At 39.3% G+C, this 21,022-nt stretch overlaps 1 protein-coding gene across 4 annotated transcripts in view; it reads left to right on the top strand.

The window, feature by feature from the left end:
* The window catches only part of CD28 (CD28 molecule), a 39,703-nt gene extending 19,405 nt beyond the window's left edge, over positions 1–20,298 (top strand). Inside the window, exons 2-4 of one of the 4 annotated variants that reach the window (XM_011949906.1) lie at positions 8,069–8,134; positions 10,736–10,860; positions 16,211–20,298. In XM_011949906.1, coding sequence (XP_011805296.1) covers positions 8,069–8,134; positions 10,736–10,860; positions 16,211–16,339 — 320 coding nt within the window. In that variant the 3' untranslated portion in view covers positions 16,340–20,298. Of the gene's footprint in view, positions 1–8,068; positions 8,426–10,735; positions 10,861–16,210 lie in introns of all 4 variants that reach the window. The other 3 variants (XM_011949905.1, XM_011949904.1, XM_011949907.1) reach the window with 3 other exon arrangements.
* The last annotated feature ends 724 nt before the right edge of the window (positions 20,299–21,022 follow it).

The raw sequence follows: 21,022 nt of genomic DNA, 5'->3' as shown, positions 1-21,022 counted from the left end.
ATAAATGGAACCTGATAAAGTTCTTAGATTCTGGAGGAAAATCACATTGCTAATTAATCATGTATTCCAGCTCTCTAACTGCTTCTTTAGCTTCCCAGTACATGTTCCACTCTTGAGTGCTGCTGACTTTACTGTCCGGTTCACCAGTGTCTATGTGCCATTTTATTTCTCTATGGTGCTACGAGAAAGAAAAGGAAAAAAATGACAAACAAATGTAATTCACAAAAGCCCCGAAGTTAAGGATTTTCCTAGTGAAGTTCAGACTGAAATGTGACTTTATGTGTTGACTCATGTCTATGTTCAATCCCTTTTGTACACTTGGGTAAGCTAGAATGGAAGATCCCAATGGTATAATTATTACTTGTGCATCAGAAATAATTTATAAGATCATTTGATGTGATCATACTGTCTGTAGGCCTTATTTGGGATCCATCTATGACCTTCAGGAAAGCTTCAAAATTGTAAGCAAAATGTTTTGTATATGTGCATTAGAGGCAAAAAATTTGGAAACAAATTTTTTCTGGATAAGAGCATGAAATAAATTCAGTCTTGCTGAATGAACAAAGTTGTTTTTCTGTCCATTCATGATTTAAAACATTACTTCTAGATGTCTAAATAAATAAATTATATCTTAGTTCTCCCCTTATTTGTGTGACCTTGTTTGAAAAGTCATTTACTTCTTCTTCTTCTTCTTTTTTTGCCCCAATGGCCTCTTTTTAAAAATAAGGGATTGATGCAGATCATCTCCAAGTTTCCTTCCAGTTGAGTGGTTTTTTTTTTTGCAGGATAAGACTCTAATAAAATGATGGGGAAAATGAAATTTATTTTGTCCTGATCCTCTTTCCATTCCATTCACTTCCCTACTTAATGGTAATCTCCTCCCTAACCCTCACTCCAGACATCTAGTACCATCCTCCCGATCAAGTCCAACTTTGAGAGGATCTAGAACCAATCACTGAAATTGTGTTGAAATTGTGATGCAACATGGCAGAGGGAAATGAACAGTAGATTAGAAGTCATGAGGTATGAGCTTAAATTTCAAGGATCACTTGTTTCTTGTAACCTTGGACAACTCATCTACCTCTTTGACCTCAGTTTCCCCATCTGTAAGATGGGCATAAAGATGACTGTCCTGCCTATTTACTTCACAGTTGAATATAGAGTTCAGATGAAATAAAATAAGAAAGAGCATTTTATAGCCCTGTGAATGTAAGCCATAGATACTAAATTAAGCCAATGTGTTTCCCATATTGCATTTTAGGCTTCATTTTCTTTGGAAATCTAAACATTAACTGAGCTGGTGGGCGGGTCCTTTTCAGGTCAAGGTTCTTTGATGCTGGGAGCCACACCTTAGAGGTGGTTACCACCCCACCTGTGCAGAGGGTTGACCTCGTTACTAAATATGGTAATTGACCTGTTTATAATAGGTGTAAACGGCAAGAATTTTTTTTTTTTTTGTAACCAAGCTTCCCCACCACCCACTGCCATTCTCATGGAAGTTCAAGCAACTTCAATTTTCCTGAAGTCGACTATATCACAAGATTCACAGATTATCTGTGGGAAATCTTTTAGCTTTCAGTACCTTGCTCACAAGCAGCAGATAAGTACCTTCTCACCTCCGATCTCACTCTTCATGTTGCCTGTTGTTAAGCAGGAGCTGTGAGGGAAAGAGGTTTGAGGTTAGTGCTTCCTGTCTCCACACCTTTAGCTGGTTAGCTGCTAGGAAAGGCTTTGAAAAGCAAAGCACTAAATTCATCATCAAAACAACTTGTCAATTCAGTTAGAGAAATGTCAGTCAGGCCAATCTTTTGATAATGTAAGCAAAGAAAATGGATGGATTGACAATGTTTCTTTTAACCTAGTAGGTTTGACCTGGGTAGACCTTACCTGAACACCCTCAAGAAGGAAAATCAAATATTCATAGGGAAAGGGCTGGGTCTACTAATACCCAAGTAGCCTAAGAAGAATGTCTTCTACTCCTATCGTGAACTGGAAAGCAAAAAGAAATCAAACAGAAGTTAGGACAAGGGAGCTAAATATTTGGGTTTCTTCTGAGTTTAGGTATGTCCTTACATTTGTAGTATGTTCTTACATTATTTGAAGTACTGTGGATTTTCAGAAACTCAGAGGACCAAAATACATATCAAAGCCAAATGTCACCTGATATTCTGATTATCAGCTACTTTGATTTCTCCATGTTTTTACTTCACTGTCACAGAGCAAGGGGTGTGCATTTTTACACATGCCCCATTTTAAAAGAAAATAAGAGAAATCAGAATTACTGTGTTTACTCAAAGTCACAATGATCACACATATTCAATATCACTTAGAGTCACTGGTTATCTTTTTCTAGCACCAAAAGTAAATTTCTTTCATTTTAGTGTCTTGCAAAGCAGATAGATTCTAAGGTCTTATGAGATAGTTTCCCATTTAGGCTTCCCTGAATTATTGACACGAACCAAGGTGGAACCAAATGTTATGAGGATATAAATATTGAGAAACAAGAGATTTTATCAGCCAACCTTGAACTCAGCTTGAACTCTAAACTAGGAGGCTGTTCGCCACATATTAACACATAGTAAGCAAACTATTTCAAGTATAGTATCTGTGCTTGAGAGCTAACTAATTTAAAAATGATCTATGTTGACAAAGAAGAGGGAGGAAAGTAAACATGAACAATAAATTGGATGGCTTTTCATCAAATGGCCTTATTGAAAACAAATAGTTTTCAAGCTCTTTTCCAGCAAAATCTTAGCACTTTTCTGCATAAAAGCCTTCAATAGATCTTCATCACCTTCAGAAGAGAGCTCAGGCTCTCTAATGGAGTGAACTATGCTTACTTTGACAATCTTCCCTTTCATAACTCATGGCCCAGCAAAAAGAAGGTAGCTGTAATTCCCCAAGTCTGCCACACTCTTTCTTACCCTCCTCATCTCCCTTGCCCAGACTGCTCTTTTTCTGTCTTTGTCTTATCCTCCCCACAGTCCCCTAACTCACCCCTGGCCCAAACACACACTCTCCCACCTCACCCCAGCCCCCAACACAAAGACACATCTTAGCCAGGCTAACTTTTACTTAGTAAAAGTTGGTCAAATCCATGTATGCATAATCCTTCAGGACTCAGGTCAGCAGTCATCTCCGTAGATCCTTAGATGGTTTCCTAGTTCCCCCCAGAAGCTTTGTGCAGATCACTGTGTCACTATGTTTAAAGTAGGGTTTATTTATATCTTTCTTCCCCATCAGATCATGAGCTGCCCAAGGACAGGAATTGAGAGCCATTCATTTTTGGGAAATCAATTCTTCTCTCCCATGTGCATCTTAGGAACACGTCACACCCTGAGTTAGACGGGACATATTCAGCAAACCACTGGACTCTAGATGCCATAGCTTTTGTTCTTTCCTCCCTCTCCCTTCCCTCTCTCCACCTCACTGGGGATGCTGGGAGAGAGTCAAACTGGGGAGCCATCTGAGGTTTCTCTCCAGCCCACCTGCACTCCCTTTTTTATCCCCACGAAGAAGTCCTATTGTCATTCTCATGTTTTTCTTTAAATCAGCTCACAAAGGCAGATCAGCAAGAATTTGAATCCATTAAAACAGAATCCAAATAATTAGCAATAGAAACACAATTCCCAGGGGGGTGAGCAAGCAGAATACAAATGCCTAACCTGCATTCTCTGAAAAGGAGGGGAGATGCAGGCATTGCTTGCTGGAGTTGGTTGCTGTTCCAATCAGAATTGACCTAATGTCTCCTTCAAAGTGAAAAAAGGAAACAAACAAAATAATTCAAAAACAAAAAAACAAATTGGATGTTTGTATTAAGACAAGTTGAACCTTTTGATTCTTTGCTTGTTTACTTTTCAGTGCTTTTGCAAAATATTTGTGGAACAAATAATAAGTGAAGTTAAAGTTGTTGACACAGGTTTTGAACAAGGATTTAATGAGATGGTAGTCAAACCTAGCTGCTGATAACAACAGTACAGCCGGATCACCATCTTTCACTCAACAATTATTTAATGAGAGTCTATTAGTCATACTGTGTTATGTAAAGAAGCATAACATGTGGTCCTTTCTGTCAAGAGACTTGGAAACCAGGGGTCTAGGGGAATTGTACATGAATCCAAAGCTAAGCAAATTGAAGCATGTGAAACAAGAGTTGTTCAAAAGGTAGAACTCGACCAAATGTCAAGTGAGCGATACAGATAGTAATCATTTTGATACCTGAGAAGGGAGTGGTGCTCTGTTCCAAGGAGTTAGTAGACAAAGCACGGAGGTAGGAATGCTCACAGTGTGTTCCTGGGATGTTGGCTTAAATGGTCGGTCTAATTAGGAGGGTTTCGGTTTGAGGAAATGAGGTTGGGAAAGCCTGTGGAGGCCTATCTGAGGATAAGAAATTAGGTTTCCTCTGTTAGGCCACTGGTTCTCAAACTTGACTGCCATCTAGAATTACTAGAGAAATTACAAAATTACAAAAAAATATGAATGGATGTCTGGGTCCTATACCTAGAGATTCGGATTTAATTGGCCTTGGAAAACCAAAAGCTTTTAGATTTTTCCAGGTGATTCTAAATATGTTGTCAGGTGAATTCCACTAGGCCATAGTGGCTTTCAACCCAACTGAATATTAGAATTAAGTGGGGGAACTTTTAAGACAATATGAAGGACAGTCCACAGAATGAGAGAAAACATTTGCAAATCACATATCTGATAAGAAATTTGTATCAAGGCTGAGGCAGGCAGATCACCTGAGGTCAGGAGTTTTAGACCAGCCTGGCCCACATGGAAAAACCCCATCTCTACTAAAAATATAAAAATTAGCTGGGGGTGGTGGTGGTCACCTCCAATTCCAGCTACTTGGGAGGCTGAGGCAGGAGAATTGCTTGATCCCAGGCAGCAGAGGTTGCAGTGAGCCAAGACTGTGCCACTGCATTCCAGCCTGGATGACCGATTGAGACTGTCAAGAAAAAAAAAAAAAATATATATATATATATATGTAAAATGTATAAAGAACTCTAATAATTCAATAATAAAAAGATAAATAACCTAACCAGTTAATAAATGGGCAAATTATCTGAATAGAGAGTTCTCTAAAAAGAATAGACCAATGGCTAATAAGCACATGAAAAGATGCTTAACATCATTACTTATTAGAGAAATAGCAAATCAAACCATGATGAGATATCACTTCATGCCCACCAGGATGGCTGCAATAGAAAAGATGGACAATACCAAGTGTCAGCAAGGATGAGGATAAATTGGAGCCCTCATTCACTGCTGGTGAGAATGTACAATGGTGCAGTTGCTTTGGAAACAGTTTGACAATTCCTCAAAAAGTTAAACACAGAGTTACCATATGATTCAGCAGTTTTACTGCTGGCAAATACCTAAGAGAGTTGAAAACATATGTCCACATAAAAATCTGTATGCAAATGCTCATACCGGTATTATTCGTATAACCAAAGGGTGATGAATAGAAAAACAAAATGTAGTATATCCATACAATGGAATATTATTTGGTCATAAAGAGTGATGAAGTTCTGATGCACGCTACAACATGGATGAACCTTGAAAACATTATGCTAAGTGAAAGAAGTCAGACACAAAAAGCCACATATTGTATGATTCTACTTATAAAAACAGTCCCGAATAGGCAAATTCATAGGGCCAAAGTAGATTCATGGTTTCCAGGGATTTAAGGGAGGGAGGAAGTGGGGTCACGGTAAATGGGTATGGTCTTTCTTTATGGAGTAATGAAAATATTCTGGAATCAGATAGTGGTGATTCATTAATAACTTTGTGAATATACTAAAAAGTCTCCAAATTTTACACTTTAAAACAGCAAACGTTATAGTACCTGAATTATATCTCAATAAAGTTATTATCTAAAATAAAGAAAAAAACTTAGTATCAATCCTTTCCCCCATCCTAGACCAATTAAATCAGAATTTCTGGAAGTGGGAGGACCTGGGCACAGATATTTTTTCATTTTAAAGTTCTTGATATAAAGCCAGCAACGATTTTTTAAAAAGAACTTTGTAGAGATGGGTTCTTTCTATGTTGCCCAGGCTAGTCTTGAACTCCTGGGTTCAAGCAGTCTTCCGGCTTTGGCCTCCCAAATTGCTAGGATCACAAAGGTGTGAGCCACCATGCCTGGCCAGCATTGTTGATTATACAGGAGACAAAAAGTTACTATTAATTTAGTTCTATGCCATTTCCTTCTTACCAAAACCAAAACAAAACACCTGTGTGTATGAATTCAAATTCAGTTAAATTGTAAATTTCATTTAAAAATGAATCTGATTTTGTTTGGTTCTTCAGTGTGGGTATACGGATGTTGCTTCAAATAAACTTAAAAGAAATGCAAGTAGGTAAATAATTATGAACACACCCCAAAACAAGAACAAAAAAATGCTTTTGTTTGCATTAAATTTGAATCAAAGACACAAAGTGGTTTGTTGTTTTAGAAAAATTCTTGAGGGCCGGGCACGGTGGCTCACACCTGTAATCCCAGCACTTTGGGAGGCTGAGGCGGGTGGATCACCTGAGGTCGGGAGTTCAAGACCAACCTGACCAACATGGAGAAACCCCATCTCTACTAAAAATAGAAAACTAGCTGGGCATGGTGGTGCATGACTGTAATCCCAGCTACTCGGGAGGCTGAGGCAGGAGAATCACCTGAACCCAGGAGGTGGAGGTCGCAGTCAGTTGAGATCGCGCCATTGCACTCCAGCCTGGGCAACAAGAGCGAAACTCCATCTCCAGAAAAAAAAAAAAAAGAAAAATTTTGGAAAGTCTCTTGGTTGCAAAGTTGATTCTCAGTTTCTCAGTGCTTCAGTGGTCTATTTCTTAGTTGGTCATAGATAACTTGGGTTTTAGTTCTGGCTTTGTTTACCATTTGTTTGGTGACTTCAGACAAACCAGCTAATGTTTCTAGGCCTTATACAGTCATTAGAAAAGAAAAAAAAAGTAATATTGTCATGTGCCAACGATGAGGATACCATGGGAAATGAGATCAATGTGTTCTCTTCCCTTATGGAGATGATAACCTAATTTCAGTTTCTTTGCTTTTAAAGATTGAACTAAATGGTCTCCAGATTCTTTGATCTTTTATTGGGATAGCAGTAAAGGTAGATAATAGACCAGAGAGGTAACTCCCCTCTGGAGTCTTTCACCTTTTATGATTTAACGGAATAAATCTATGAATTTCTTGAGGAGGCTATTCTCTGAATTTGGTGTGGAAAACAAATTAAAGCAAACTCTTGGGTATATTTTTTCTTATTTCTTCATCCCACTCCTGGAATGGGCAATAAACAAAGTAAAAATGTTTCAAAATATTTTAATTCCTTTACAAAAGCCTGTATCACAACTTAAAAACAAATCTATTTGTAGGTTGGGCTTGGTGGCTCATGCTTGTAATCCTCACACTTTGGGAGGCCAAGGCAGGCAGATCACTTGAGGCCAGGAGTTCGAGACCAGCCTAGACAACATGGTGAAACCCCATCTATACTAAAAAAATACAAAAATTAGCTCGGCGTGGTGGTGCATGCCTGTAATCCCAGCTACTTAGGAGGCTGAGGCAGGAGAATTGTTTGAACTCAGTGGGTGAAGGTTGCAGTGAGCTGAGATTGAACCACTGCACTTCAGCCTGGGCGACAGAGCAAGACTCTGTCTCAAAAACAAACAAACAAAGAAACAAATCTATTTGTGTGTCTGTCAGGCAATAAAGCCACCTCCAAATATATCACCCAATCAGGAAATTGGCCCAATGTATGATTAATATTAATGTCTTAGGAATATAGATTTAAAAATTTTGAGTGTATAGCTGTGGTGCTCAATGCCAACAGAAAGCCATGTACTGCCTCCATTGCTCCATTCAAAAGAAGATGCAAATAATATCAAAATGTTAACTTTTGAACTCTCAGTATAATTATCCCTCGAAGAGGTCCTACATCTTCTGCCAAGAGAAAACCTTTGCTGGAGATCTGTTCATTAGTTAATTAATACATTTTTCTTTTAGGAAGAAAAATTATCCTTATATTCTTGTTCTAAGCAAATGATTTTTTCCCCCCAGGAAACAAGATTTTGGTGAAGCAGTCGCCCATGCTTGTAGCATACGACAATGCAGTCAACCTTAGCTGCAAGTATTCCTACAATCTCTTCTCAAGGGAGTTCCGGGCATCCCTTCATAAAGGACTGGATAGTGCTGTGGAAGTCTGTGTTGTGTATGGGAATTACTCCCAGCAGCTTCAGGTTTACTCAAAGACGGGATTCAACTGTGATGGGAAATTGGGCAATGAATCAGTGACATTCTATCTCCAGAATTTGTATGTTAACCAAACAGATATTTACTTCTGCAAAATTGAAGTCATGTATCCTCCTCCTTACCTAGACAATGAGAAGAGCAATGGAACCATTATCCATGTGAAAGGTAACATACAGTTTTACCAGTGTACCAACCTAAAATAATGGTTTTCAAATGCAGTCCTGAAAACTAAGTCATGGTCAGTGGTGAGGTTGAGTAAGGCCTAAGTGATGTGATACTAACAAAGACAAACAATGTTTTCAGAAAATTTTTTCCTTTTACTGTAGAGGAGATTCAAGGTTATATTTTGAATATCTTTATTTTCCTTTGCTGACATTGAGTGAGAGAGTAAGTGATGAAGTTACCGCATGTGGGAATAGATCATTTTTCTCCATTCGAGTGGATCATGACAGAAAAGAGGTTACCATTAAAATGTAAGCCTAGGTGCCCTCAAGTAACAACTGGGTCTAATGGGTTAAGACTCAGGAAGACTCAGTTCTATTTCTAAGTCTTTTTTTGTGCTCCATAATCTTCCTCTGTAAAAGTACCTTTCCATTTTCTTTTTTTTTTTTCTTTTCTTTTTCTTTTTCTTTCTTCTTCTTTTTTTTTTTTTTTGAGACGGACTCTCACTCTGTCACCCAGGCTGGAGTGCAGTGGCGCGATCTTGGTTCACTGTAAGCTCCGCCTCCCGGGTTCATGCCATTCTCCTGCCTCAGCCTCCCAAATAGCTGGGACTACAGGAGCCCGCCACCATGCCTGGCTAATTTTTTGTATTTTTAGTAGAGACGGGGTTTCAGCATTTTAGCAAGGATGGTCTCCATCTCCTGACCTCGTCAGCCGCCCGCCTTGGCCTCCCAAAGTGCTGGGATAAGAGGCGTGAGCCACCACGCCCAGCCTGTACCTTTCCATTGTCTAAAATATACAAAGAATGCTGAACTAGAAACCAGGGGACATAAAATTTGCTATTAATCAACTCTGCGATCTTGGATAAGTCACCTAACTTTTTCATAGTCAAAAACTCAGTACAACTATTAAGCGGTATTTGTGAATTAGTGAAAATAAGTCTGCTGAGCTTTTGTTGGTGTTATGTTCTGCCTAAATGTTAGGGAAAAAAATCATGATTCCTCAACCAAGAAGAATACAGTTTATTGGTAGCAACAAGTAAAATTTGGTTTTTTGGTATACTTTGTGGATATATCATAGGTTTTCCTTTTTGTGGAATGATAATAAGAAATGTATATGTTCAGTTTTGTATTGAATCCTAGCATAATGCCAATAAATGGTTTTTCTTCTATGCTGGAACAGAACCATGCTGATGAAAAATAGGATACTAAATAAGGAAAGAATTGTTAACTTAATGCGGCAGATTAGATTTTGTGTTCTGGCAAAATAGAGACAATTAATGTGTGAATATTTTGTTTGCTGAATCCCATTTAGATTTCTAGTATCTATAATGTCCAAACAGAATATTTCACTTGTATCAAGTCAAAGGTTTAAAAATTATGCTATGTTGCTTATAGTTAAGAGTGAAATATTTTTTCCTATATGAATGATATACTACTTTAGGATAGTATTTTATGTATATGTATACATACACATACACATATCATTTATAGTAGAACTGAGAAGGACACCAATGCTCCTGTACTTAGTAATTTTCGGTCCTGTCTGTATATTATAAATCTGAGTAGATTTTAAAAGAAATACCAATGCCTAGTTCCAGCCCTGAGATTCTGATGTAATTGATATGGGTTGAGGAAGGGGTGCTGAACATCATTATATTTTCAAATTTCCTCAGATAATGTGCAGCTAGGATTGAAAATCAATGGACTAGAGGATTTTTGGTATGCCTTCTAGTTCTAATTTTCTCTAATTTTGAATAGAATTCTATAGATTCCTTCTCATCCCCTTTTGATTCCTAAAGATATAAAGCGACTTGTTCATCATCATATAATCTATTAGGCAGGGTTGGAGCTAGAAATTTATTCTCTTGATTAGCAGTCCAATGTTCTGACTGCCATATTCGGCTGATGATTTTCTTAAGGCTTGAAAACATGTATATTATTTAATTTATTCCAAGGATGCAGTTTAGGGTCTAGATTAACTATCTTCTGATGGGAGAAAGGGGTAAAGTAGGTTAAGGCCATTGGAAGTCACCATTTTGAATCACACAGTAGAATCCACAAAGTCAAGTGAATACAAGTCTACCAGTGTACCATCCTAACGTAATGGCTTTCAACTGTAGTCATGAAAACTGACCAGGTCATGGTCAGTGGTGGGGTTGGGTAAGTCTCAAACAGGAAATCTATTCACCCTAAGCTGGTAATATGTTTAATATTTTTATTTCTTTCACATTTTTCTCTGATGTTCACAAGGAAGGAAATGTACTCAATTGCTATTCCTATATAATTTAATCCACTCTATTTTGTTTTTCAGGGAAACACCTTTGTCCAAGCCCCCTATTTCCTGGACCTTCTAAGCCCTTTTGGGCACTGGTGGTGGTTGGTGGAGTCCTGGCTTGCTATAGCTTGCTAGTAACAGTGGCCTTTAGTATTTTCTGGGTAAGAGACGCAGCACTGCTTTTATGTAACTTTTCCACTGCACATGCAATCTGAACACATTCAAGAATTTTGCCTATGTGGTTTATTTTCTGTTTAATATATGATGATGATTTTCTTTTCCCCATGCTCGAGTAGGTTCTCTTTTAGCCTGTTCTACTCTATCTGAGATAAAAATCTGATATGAGTTAGATTTCCCAGAAGGCATTGAGTAAGTGGTGAGGCAAAATAAGAAGCTAAATGGGCAAATTAGGGTGAAGGGATTAGGAGCAGTTGCCTTTTTTCTCTCCATTTTGCAATATAATTACGACACATAAAACAGTTTTAATGCGTATATATGTATAAACACCTAGGCAACTTGGGAAGCTAGGCAACTGAAGCCAATGGACAATGTTGGCTTGATCAAAAATCATGAGAAACTTGGCTACTGAAATTGTGTATTCAAACCTAGCAAAGAAACTAGATCTGTTTATCTGAGTCATATTTTTTTCTCCTCTGAAGCAGTTGAATTGTGTGAGGCCAAGTATGGTGCTGTCATTATGAAACTATAATGGGAGTTAGAATTTTCTGAGCTCTCACCACTGAAGTACCAGCTTTTGCAAATGTTTACATAATAAATGTGGTGTATTTTTCTTTACCTTCCTCAACATTGAATTTTTGGCCTGGGTTTGAACACATTTTGATGAACGCGTTTACAGTTAAGAACGTACCCCTGAGTGACACTTGTTCTTACTCAGAAACTTATTAGGTACACAGTTATGGTACAGAATGTATTTACTCCATGTTGTCTTTGAATTTTTTTCTAGAAGTTACATGCATGGATGAGTCATTTCTTCAATGAGAAATGTATTCTCTTCAAAGATAAAAGACTATTTTTTTTTTTTTTTGAGACGGAGTCTCGCTCTGTGGCCTAGGCTGGAGTGCAGTGGCCGGATCTCAACTCACTGCAAGCTCCGCCTCCCGGGTTTACGCCATTCTCCTGTCTCAGCCTCCCGAGTAGCTGGGACTACAGGCGCCTGCCACCTTGCCCGGCTAGTTTTCTGTATTTTTCAGTAGAGACGGGGTTTCACCGTGTTAGCCAGGATGGTCTCGATCTCCTGACCTCGTGATCTGCCCGTCTCGGCCTCCCAAAGTGCTGGGATTACAGGCTTGAGCCACCGCGCCCAGCCGATAAAAGACTATTTCTCTAGATAGTCTCCAAAAGACTATTTATCTTGATATTCTCCATTTGATATTAAGTACATTTGGTGCTTAATGAATGCTTATTGAATTGATGAATTGATAACCTCCAGAGAGGTCAAATTAAGAATTTAAATGAGTCTGCCTGAAGTATGATACTCATCTTTAAGGCATAATCCATATATTTACCTAATTCGTAGATGGGTCAGTAATTTCTGAAAGCCTTATCATGTGAAGTCATTCTGTTTACTATCAGCTTGATGACTGCAGGTACAGACCTGGATCCACAGTCATGCCTTCCTATTATCCAGTCTTAGATTCTTTTAGACTTTTCTTGGCCTATTGCCGAAGCTTACCTTTCAATTGTTCCCCACATGCTCCTTGCAGTTCAGAAGACCCTAGGGCTCAGATGGACATTTGTCAGGCTGCCTGTTGCTTACTCTGTACTTGCTGCAAGGTAGGAAAGAAAGTGGTCGCTTGTTCTTGGAAATTCTTTATACTAGGTATCATCTTAAGAATTTGCCTGGCTTGCCTTCTGCAAGTTGCCCAACCCTGAAGGTGGGGTTTTGGTATTGTAAAGTATTGCCTGAATTCTGCCTCTGATGTTAGTTGACTACTTTCATCTTTCCAGATCTTGGTGTCTTCATCCAACTTAACTTCTAGCTTTGATCCTCTGTGGTGTTTGCTGATGATTTTAGAGTTTTTAGAATTCTTAGCTCTTGTTTCTTCTTAATCTCTGGACATTGGCTTTTATGCCTACCATATGGCTTTTCAATCCTCTCATTGGGAATCTCAACTTTCTAACTTAAAGGCCAGGTGCAGTGGCCCTTTGGGTACCCCTCCAGGAAAGGCATTCCCCTGTGATATGCTGACCTAGGTCAAAGTAATTTACTAGCTCTGCAGAAAGTAGTTTTGGGAACTACTTTAACCTTCAGTGGCAGAGGACACTGCTCATTATTGAAAACTTATTATAAATATGCATTAGAATGTCAGCTACTATAATAAGACATCAATTTGCTGAGTGACTTGAGTCACCCAAAGGGACTAAAACAGTTTCTCACTTTCAATGAATTTAAACTGTTCACTTTTGATTCAGACACATCACGGACATGCTGGGTTTTTCCTTGGCAGCACTACTAATTCCTAGTGAGATTCATCTTGCTTTGTTTTAAAAAAATTTATTTTTGTTTTACTTTGTCTTACAGACTCCCTGTGAATTGGGCAGGCCTGTCATTTGTGGCCTCTTGTAGTCAATTTGGTTACCCAATAAAAACTACCACTTATCTGCATCTCAAACCTGGGTCTTTGTATTCTCTTACCAAAAGAGTATAAACACAAGTTTATTTATATTTCGTAGAATAACATAGTATTTTTACTCTGGGCTCATCTTTTCCTGCTGTTGCTGTTTAAGCAACAAGTACCTTGCTGAGCTGGGCATCTAGCTCATGGATCCCTGGAGTTTAGCTATTTCCTGGGTGATTTTCTGAGGTCCTATTTTTGGCTGGTCTGCAGTGTGCCTCAATGTAAGTTGCTGTTTTCCGAAACTTCCTGAGGGCCTATGATATGCTACTGTAGGCAGTTCTGGGTTGAGTGGGTTTCTAGGCTGAGTGGGTTTCTGGGAGCAGCTGCAGATTCTATCTCAGTTCTTGACCTGATGTTGACACTTGAGTAAATAAAGAGCTCCCTTCGGTCAAGCTGTCACAGGCCAGCACCTGTCACTATCTTTCAATTCTCCATTCACACAGCTGTGCTGGTAAAGCTGTCTGTTTTCCTAGTCTAAAGAAATCTTTCAAGAAAACATTATGTTCCCCACTGCAGATCACAATGTGAGGAATGTAGATAGTGTGTGTACAGGTAGTGTCTGCTTTGTATAATAATCCAGTAGATTCTTAAAGACCGGGTACTTAAGTAGATTACCTTGCGTATGCCCTGTGTGTTGCTGCTGTTCCCAGGAAACAAGGGGGTAAGGCTGGCATGGGGAGAAGGGCAAAGGAGGAATGGTCCAGAAATCACATACCGTTAGCTGACATTCACTGTTGAAGGGGTGGAGATGACATAGACACATAGGGTAGGTACTTCCTGCACACATATGCACACATACTTGATAAACATGGGCGCTGTAGGTTCTTCATGGTGTTTGTTCCCAGCCATGCATTTGTCATTTTCATCCCACTGCTGTGTTTAGAGTTAGGGTGATAGTAAGTCAGTCCACCATCTGACAATCGCTTGAGGATAAGCATGGGAGTTGACTGCAACAGGCCTTTCATTATCTTTACGTGCAATGTGAAGAACCTGAGAATCAAGACACCTTTGTTACTGTGGCCTCTCTACCAGCTGTGATTTGGTTTCGATGTCCAGAGGCAGAGGCTGACACTTGGAGGTTTGGCAAAGGGAGTCCGCAGGGTTGGAGTAAGTACTAAAAATGCTTCCCAGGTTATCAGCTGTTTTTCTACACTCATCTGGGGACAGACATGTCCTTGGTCTCACCCCTGCCCTGCTGTGATCCTGTGCTCAAGACAGCTCTAGTCTTTCATTTACAGAAAAGATGTAGAACCAAAACAGTTCTTCGTTGCAGAGGGCTACCCTGTGCATTGCAGGATGTTTAGCAGCATCTCTGACCTCTACCTAGTGGATGCCAGTAGCATCCCTCCCCGTTGTGATGATCCAAAATGTTTTTAGACTTCACTAAATGTCCCTTGGGACAGGGATTAAGGGAGCTTGAGGTGTCAAGGATAAGGTTAGGAGGGCTGTCCTGGGCAACTGTATATATGGTAGTGTCATTCACTCAGATGAGAAACACTGGTAAAAAAAGCTCAGCATTTTGGAGAAATCTTGAATTTATTTTAGACATGTTGAGTTTACAGTGGCTTTGAGGTTTAGTCCAGAGATATAAATTTGGATGAGTAGGTGAAGCTGTGAATGTGGATGAGATTGCCTAGGGAAAGAGGATACAGTAGAGAAGAAGGCCTAGGACCAAGCAGTGAAAAATTCTAACAGCTGGTTAGAGAATGATGAGCTTGCAAAGGAGGCAGGGAAGGAGTGACAAGACAGTTAGGATGAAAACTGGGATGTCATAGATGCAAAGAGAAATAGTATCACAAAAAGAAGAGAGTTATCAATAGTATAGAATGCTGCTGAGAGTTGAAGAAGGTGAGGACTTAAAACATGTTAGCTATGTTTAGTAACCTGGAGGTCAGTGTTTTTCCAAGCCTTTCTTTAGCACTTACTCATGCCCCTTTGACAAGGAAGGTGTGAAGTGCTCAGGCAGGAGTGTATGGAAACAAAACCAGGGCTGAAATCATTCACTTATTTATTCATTTAGGTATCATGTCATTTATGTACAGCATATCTACTTAAGTATCGGCCTGTATGCCAGGAACTAGGCACCTTTTTCATAATAGAGAATTCTGAATCCAGAAATCTGATGGCTTTCTGTTTTTAGATGTTTTCTGGGTCATTTGTAAGAAATGTAAAATTTTACTATCACGTTGATCCAGAAATGATGCTCCTAACCCTTAGTCAAAAATTTTGCTAAGATTCATGGTAGGCAAAATGATTGCCCTTATTTCCCTAATTTCTGGTGGAAATTCATCCTGAGGGAACCAAGCCTATGAAAGAGAGATGAATGACAGTATTGTCTTTATAGAAATACATACCCATAAAGAAATAGGAATGTACTAGTTGTCTAGAACTGTAAATTGCCATTAGTTTGGACTCCATCTTTACAGATTTGTGATTATTCCAGACTCTGGAGGAGCTGAAGGTCCTCTTTGGTTAATTATGGAAAAACAGCTTGTTAAGCAAATGCTAATGTAAGAAGATCCAATGTGGGTAGGCTTAACCTAGTCAAAGGAGAAAGGGCCTTCAAGTGTATTTACATATCAATAGTGGATATGTTGATTAGTATGCATTTTGAATTCAGGTCAAATGACAGCATTGAGAGTAACAGGGATGCATTTCTCTAAAATACTTTCTTTGAGATTTTTTCGAGTTCAATGTGAAGAGTCAGTAGTTGGGTGTGATTAGTCATTACTGAAGTCCAGGGTGCTCAAAAAAGGTTAGTGTTTTAGTGTCTCTGTCATTTGACAGTTAATAATATCAATAGTTGTGTCCAAAGTCTTAGAACTCCTTCCATGACATTGTCCCTCCATACCGACACTTCTCTTTTCTGCAGATGAGGAGTAAGAGGAGCAGGCTCCTGCACAGCGACTACATGAACATGACTCCCCGCCGCCCCGGGCCCACCCGCAAGCATTACCAGCCCTATGCCCCACCACGCGACTTCGCAGCCTATCGCTCCTGACACGGACGCCTATCCAGAAGCCAGCCGGCTGGCAGCCCCCATCTGCTCAATATCACTGCTCTGGATAGGAAATGACCGCCTCATCTCCAGCCGGCCACCTCAGGTCCCCGTTGGGCCACCAAAGCCAATTTTTCTCGAGCGACTAGACCAAATATCAAGATCATTTTGAGACTCTGAAATGAAGTAAAAGACATTTCTTGTGGCAGGCCAAGTCTTACAGTGCCATGACCCACATTCCAACTTACCACGTATTTATTGACTTGACTGAGAAGTTAGGGTAGAAAACAAAAAGGGAGTGGATTCTGGGAGCCTGTTTCTTTTCTCACTCATCAGAACATCTCAGTCAAGCAAAGTGTGGTATCGACAGATATTTTAGTTGCAGAAGAAAGGCTAGGAAATCATTCCTTTTGGTTAAATGGGTGTTTAATCTTTTGGTTAGTGAGTTAAATGGGGTAAGTTAGAGTAGGGGGAGGGATAGGAAGACATATTTAAAAACCATTAAAACACTGTCTCCCACTCATGAAATGAGCCACTTAGTTCCTATTTAATGCTGTTTTCTTTTTAGTTTAGAAATATGTAGACATTGTCTTTTATGAATTCTGATCATACTTAGTCATTTTGACCACATGAGGGATTTGGTCAAATGAGAGATTCCCTCAAAGCAGTATCAGGTAAACCAACTTGCTTTCCTCACTCCCTGTCATGCGACTTTAGTGTTAATGTTCACAATATACTTTCAAAAGAATAAAATAGTTCTCCTACACCAAGAAAGAATATGTCAGGAAATAAGGTCACTTTATGTCGAAATTATTTGAGTACTATGGGACCTGGCGCAGTGGCTCATGTTTGTAATCCCAGCACTTTGGGAGGCCAAGGTGGGCAGATCACTTGAGGTCAGGACCAGCGTGGTCAAGATGGTGAAATCCCATCTGTACTAAAAATACAAAATTCAGCTGGGCCTGGTGGCAGGCACCTATAATCCCAGCTACCCAGGAGGGTGAGGCATGAGAATCACTTGAACCTGGGAGGTGAAGGTTGCAGTGAGCCAAGATTGTGCCACAGCTCTCCAGCCTGGGTGACAGAGTGAGACTCTGTCTCAAACAACAACAACAAAACCACAGAATTTTTTTGAGTACTATAAAGGATTATTTGTTTAACAGTTCATTCCAATCAGACCAGGTAGGAGCTTCCCTGTTTCATATGTTTCAGGGTTGCACAGTTGGTCTCTTTATTGTCGGTGTGGAGATCCAAAGTAGGATGTGGAAAGAGTGTCCATAGGAGAAGTGAGAATACTGTGAAAAAGGGATGTTAGCATTCATTAGAGTATGAGGATGAGTCCCAAGAACCTTCTTCGGAAGGAAGATGAATAGAATGGAATGATGAAATTCTTGCCATGTGCTGAGGAGGTGGCCAACATTAGGTGACAATCTTCCAGAAGGTGTCAGGCAGAAGGAGCCCTGGTGAGAGCTCCTTTACAGGACTTTATGTGGTTTAGGGCTCAGAACTCCAAAACTCTGGGCTCAGCTGCTCCTGTACCTTGGAGGTCCATTCGCATGGGAAAGTATTTTGGAATGTGTCTTTTAAGAGAACATCAAAGTTCTTAAGGGACTGGGTAAGGCCTGACTCTGAAATGACCACGGATATTTTTCTGCCTACAGTTTGAGTCAACTAAAATATGCCTGGGGACCTTGAAGAATGGCTCTTCAGCAGCCCTCACCATTTGTTCATGCTTCAGTTAATTCAGGTGTTGAAGGAGCTTAGATTTTAGAGGCACATAGACTTGGTTCAAGTCTTGTTAGTAGTTGAATAGCCTCAGGCAAGTCACTGTCCACCTAAGATGATGGTTCTTCAACTATAAAATGGAGATAATGGTCACTATATTCCTATAGTATAATCTCCATGAGGGCATGTCCCAAGTCTGTCTTTGTCTCTGCCTATCCCTGACATTTAGTAGTATGCCTGACATATTTAGCTATTGGTATTATTGCCATATAGATAAATTATGTATAAAAATTAAACTGGGCAATAGCCTAAGAAGGGGGGAATATTGTAACACAAATTTAAACCCACTACGCAGGGATGAGGTGCTATAATATGAGGACCTTTTAACTTCCATCATTTTCCTGTTTCTTGAAATAGTTTATCTTGTAATGAAATATAGGGCACCTCCCACTTTTATGTATAGAAAGAGGTATTTTAATTTTTTTTTTAATGTGAGGAGGGGAGGAGTAGGAATCTTGAGATTCCAGATAGAAAATACTGTACTTTGGTTGATTTTTAAATGGGCTTCCATTCCATGAATTTAATCAGTCCCAAGAAGATCAAACTCAGCAGTACTTGGGTGCTGAAGAACTGTTGGATTTGCCCTGCACCTATGCCACTTGCCAGCTTCTTGAGCACACAGTTATCCAACTTATCAGATTGTATTTGAAATGACAGAGCTGGAGAGTTTTTTGAAATGGCAGTGGCAAATAAATAAATACTTTTTTTTTAAATGGAAAGACTTGATCTATGGTAATAAATGATTTTGTTTTCTGACTGGAAAAGTAGGCCTACTGAAGATGAATCACACTTGAGATGTTTCTTACTCACTCTGCACAGAAACAAAGAAGAAATGTTATATAGGGAAGTCCGTTTTCACTATTAGTATGAACCAAGAAATGGTTCAAAAACAGTGGTTGGAGCAATGCTTTTATAGTTTCAGATATGGTAGTTGTAAAGAAAACAATGTCATTTGCTGCTATTATTGTAAGAGTCTTATAATTAATGGTACTCCTGTAATTTTTTATTGTGAGCTCACCTATTTGGGTTAAGCATGCCAATTTAAAGAGACCAAGTGTACATTATGTTCTATATATTCAGTGATAAAATTACTAAACTACTCTATGTCTGCTTTAAATTTGTACTTTAATATTGTCTTTTAGTATTAAGAAAAATATGCTTTCAGAATAGATATGCTTCGCTTTGGCAATGAATCTGGAGAGAACTTGCTATTTAAAAGAGGTGTGGGATAAATCTTTGTGTAAATCTCCAGTTTAGCCTTTTTTGAAAAAGCTAGAGTTTCAAATACTAATTTTACTTCAAGTGGGTTGCATTTCTGGTTTGTTTGCTTGACTTCAGTCACAGTTTCTTATTAGACCAATGGCTGACCTCTTTGAGCTGTCAGGTTAGGCTTACCTATGTGTTCTGTGTCATGTGAGTGCTCAGAAATTTGAGAGAGATCCAACTTCAGCCTTGACCCCATCAATCCCTCAGGTTAACTAACTGAGCCACCAGTCCTCAGGGCTATTTTAATGAGGATTATTGATGGTTAAATGGATGTCTCATCCCTTATCCCAGCCATTTGCACTGCCAGATGGGAACTATACCAGACCTGGACACTGATCCCAAAGTGCTAAAGTAAACTACATCCTGGAGATTAGAGATGGTGCCAATAATGGACCCAGAACCAGGATCTTGATTGCATAGACTTATTATTAATCCAGGTCAAAGACAGTGACATAGATTCTCTCAGACCTGGTGTGAGGGAGTCTGTGTTATCTGCAAGGCCATTTGAGGCTCAGGAAGTCTTTCCTATAGATATATGCATACTTTCTGACATATAGGAATGTGTCAGGAATACTCAACCAGCACAGGCATGTTCCTACCTCAGGGCCTTTACATGTCCTATTTACTCTGTCTGGAATGTCCCCTTCTGTAGATGACCTGGCTTGCCTGGTCACCCTTCAGGTCGTTGCTCAAGTGTCATCTTCTCCCCTAGTTAAATTCCCCCATACCCTGTCTGCTTTCCTTGCTTATTTTTCTCCATAGCATTTTACTATCTCTTACATTAGAAATTTTTCTTATTTATTTATGGTTTATAAGCTTCATGAGGCAAATAACTTTGCTTTGTTTCTTGCTGTATCTCCAGTGCCCAGAGCAGTGCCTGGTATATAATAAATATTTATTGACTGAGTGAATAAGTTTTACATGGCCTTATGTAATGGTCAGTCTAAATGTTATAATCATACTTTGAGAGGGAGAAAGCCAGTTCTATTTTCTACTTTCCTGTTAAGAAGTCCAAAAATTCATTTTATTAAAAAAACAGGAGGTAAAATATATACACAGCCAAATCTGGTGAAAGAAAATCTGATGAGTGTAAGTTCATTTATGTTTTAGAAATTTTTGTGCAGTGAGGAAAACCAATACTGTTAGAAAATTCATGCCAACTAAGCCACTGTCAGGAGTAAATTGATTTTCCATTGAAGTCCCCAAATTCCCTCTTAATGGAGTATTGGTTATGTCTTAAACATGTCTTTAGTTTAAGACTTCTGAAAATGTTGTCTTTGTAGTTAAAATCCCATCCCACTAGTGACCTGCTGCTCTTTTTTCTGGGGTGATTTTACCCCCAACAAATTCTATAAATGCCTTCTCTGACTCTGATTCAAAAAGTGCTCACAAATGGAAATGCTGGGGACAGAAAATTTCAACTTCTTCACCTGTCATACTCATATCATAGCTGAATACTCTAATAGCGTGCACACACACACACACATACACCTATCATCTTGTGGGTAGGGGAAGGGAAAGGTGCTTGAACAACAGACACAAGCTGGTCTAATAATTCATGCAGCACCTTCTGTTTCCTTCGTTGAAATTTTGCTCTGAAAGTGACTCAGAGTCAATTAAATCGGTGTGCAATGA

The sequence above is a fragment of the Colobus angolensis genome, unplaced genomic scaffold (assembly GCF_000951035.1).
Source record: "Colobus angolensis palliatus isolate OR3802 unplaced genomic scaffold, Cang.pa_1.0 Scaffold30, whole genome shotgun sequence".
NCBI lineage: Eukaryota > Metazoa > Chordata > Mammalia > Primates > Cercopithecidae > Colobus > Colobus angolensis.
The sequence above is the reverse complement of the archived record's forward strand: the minus strand, read 5'-3'. Positions and strand labels throughout refer to the sequence as shown.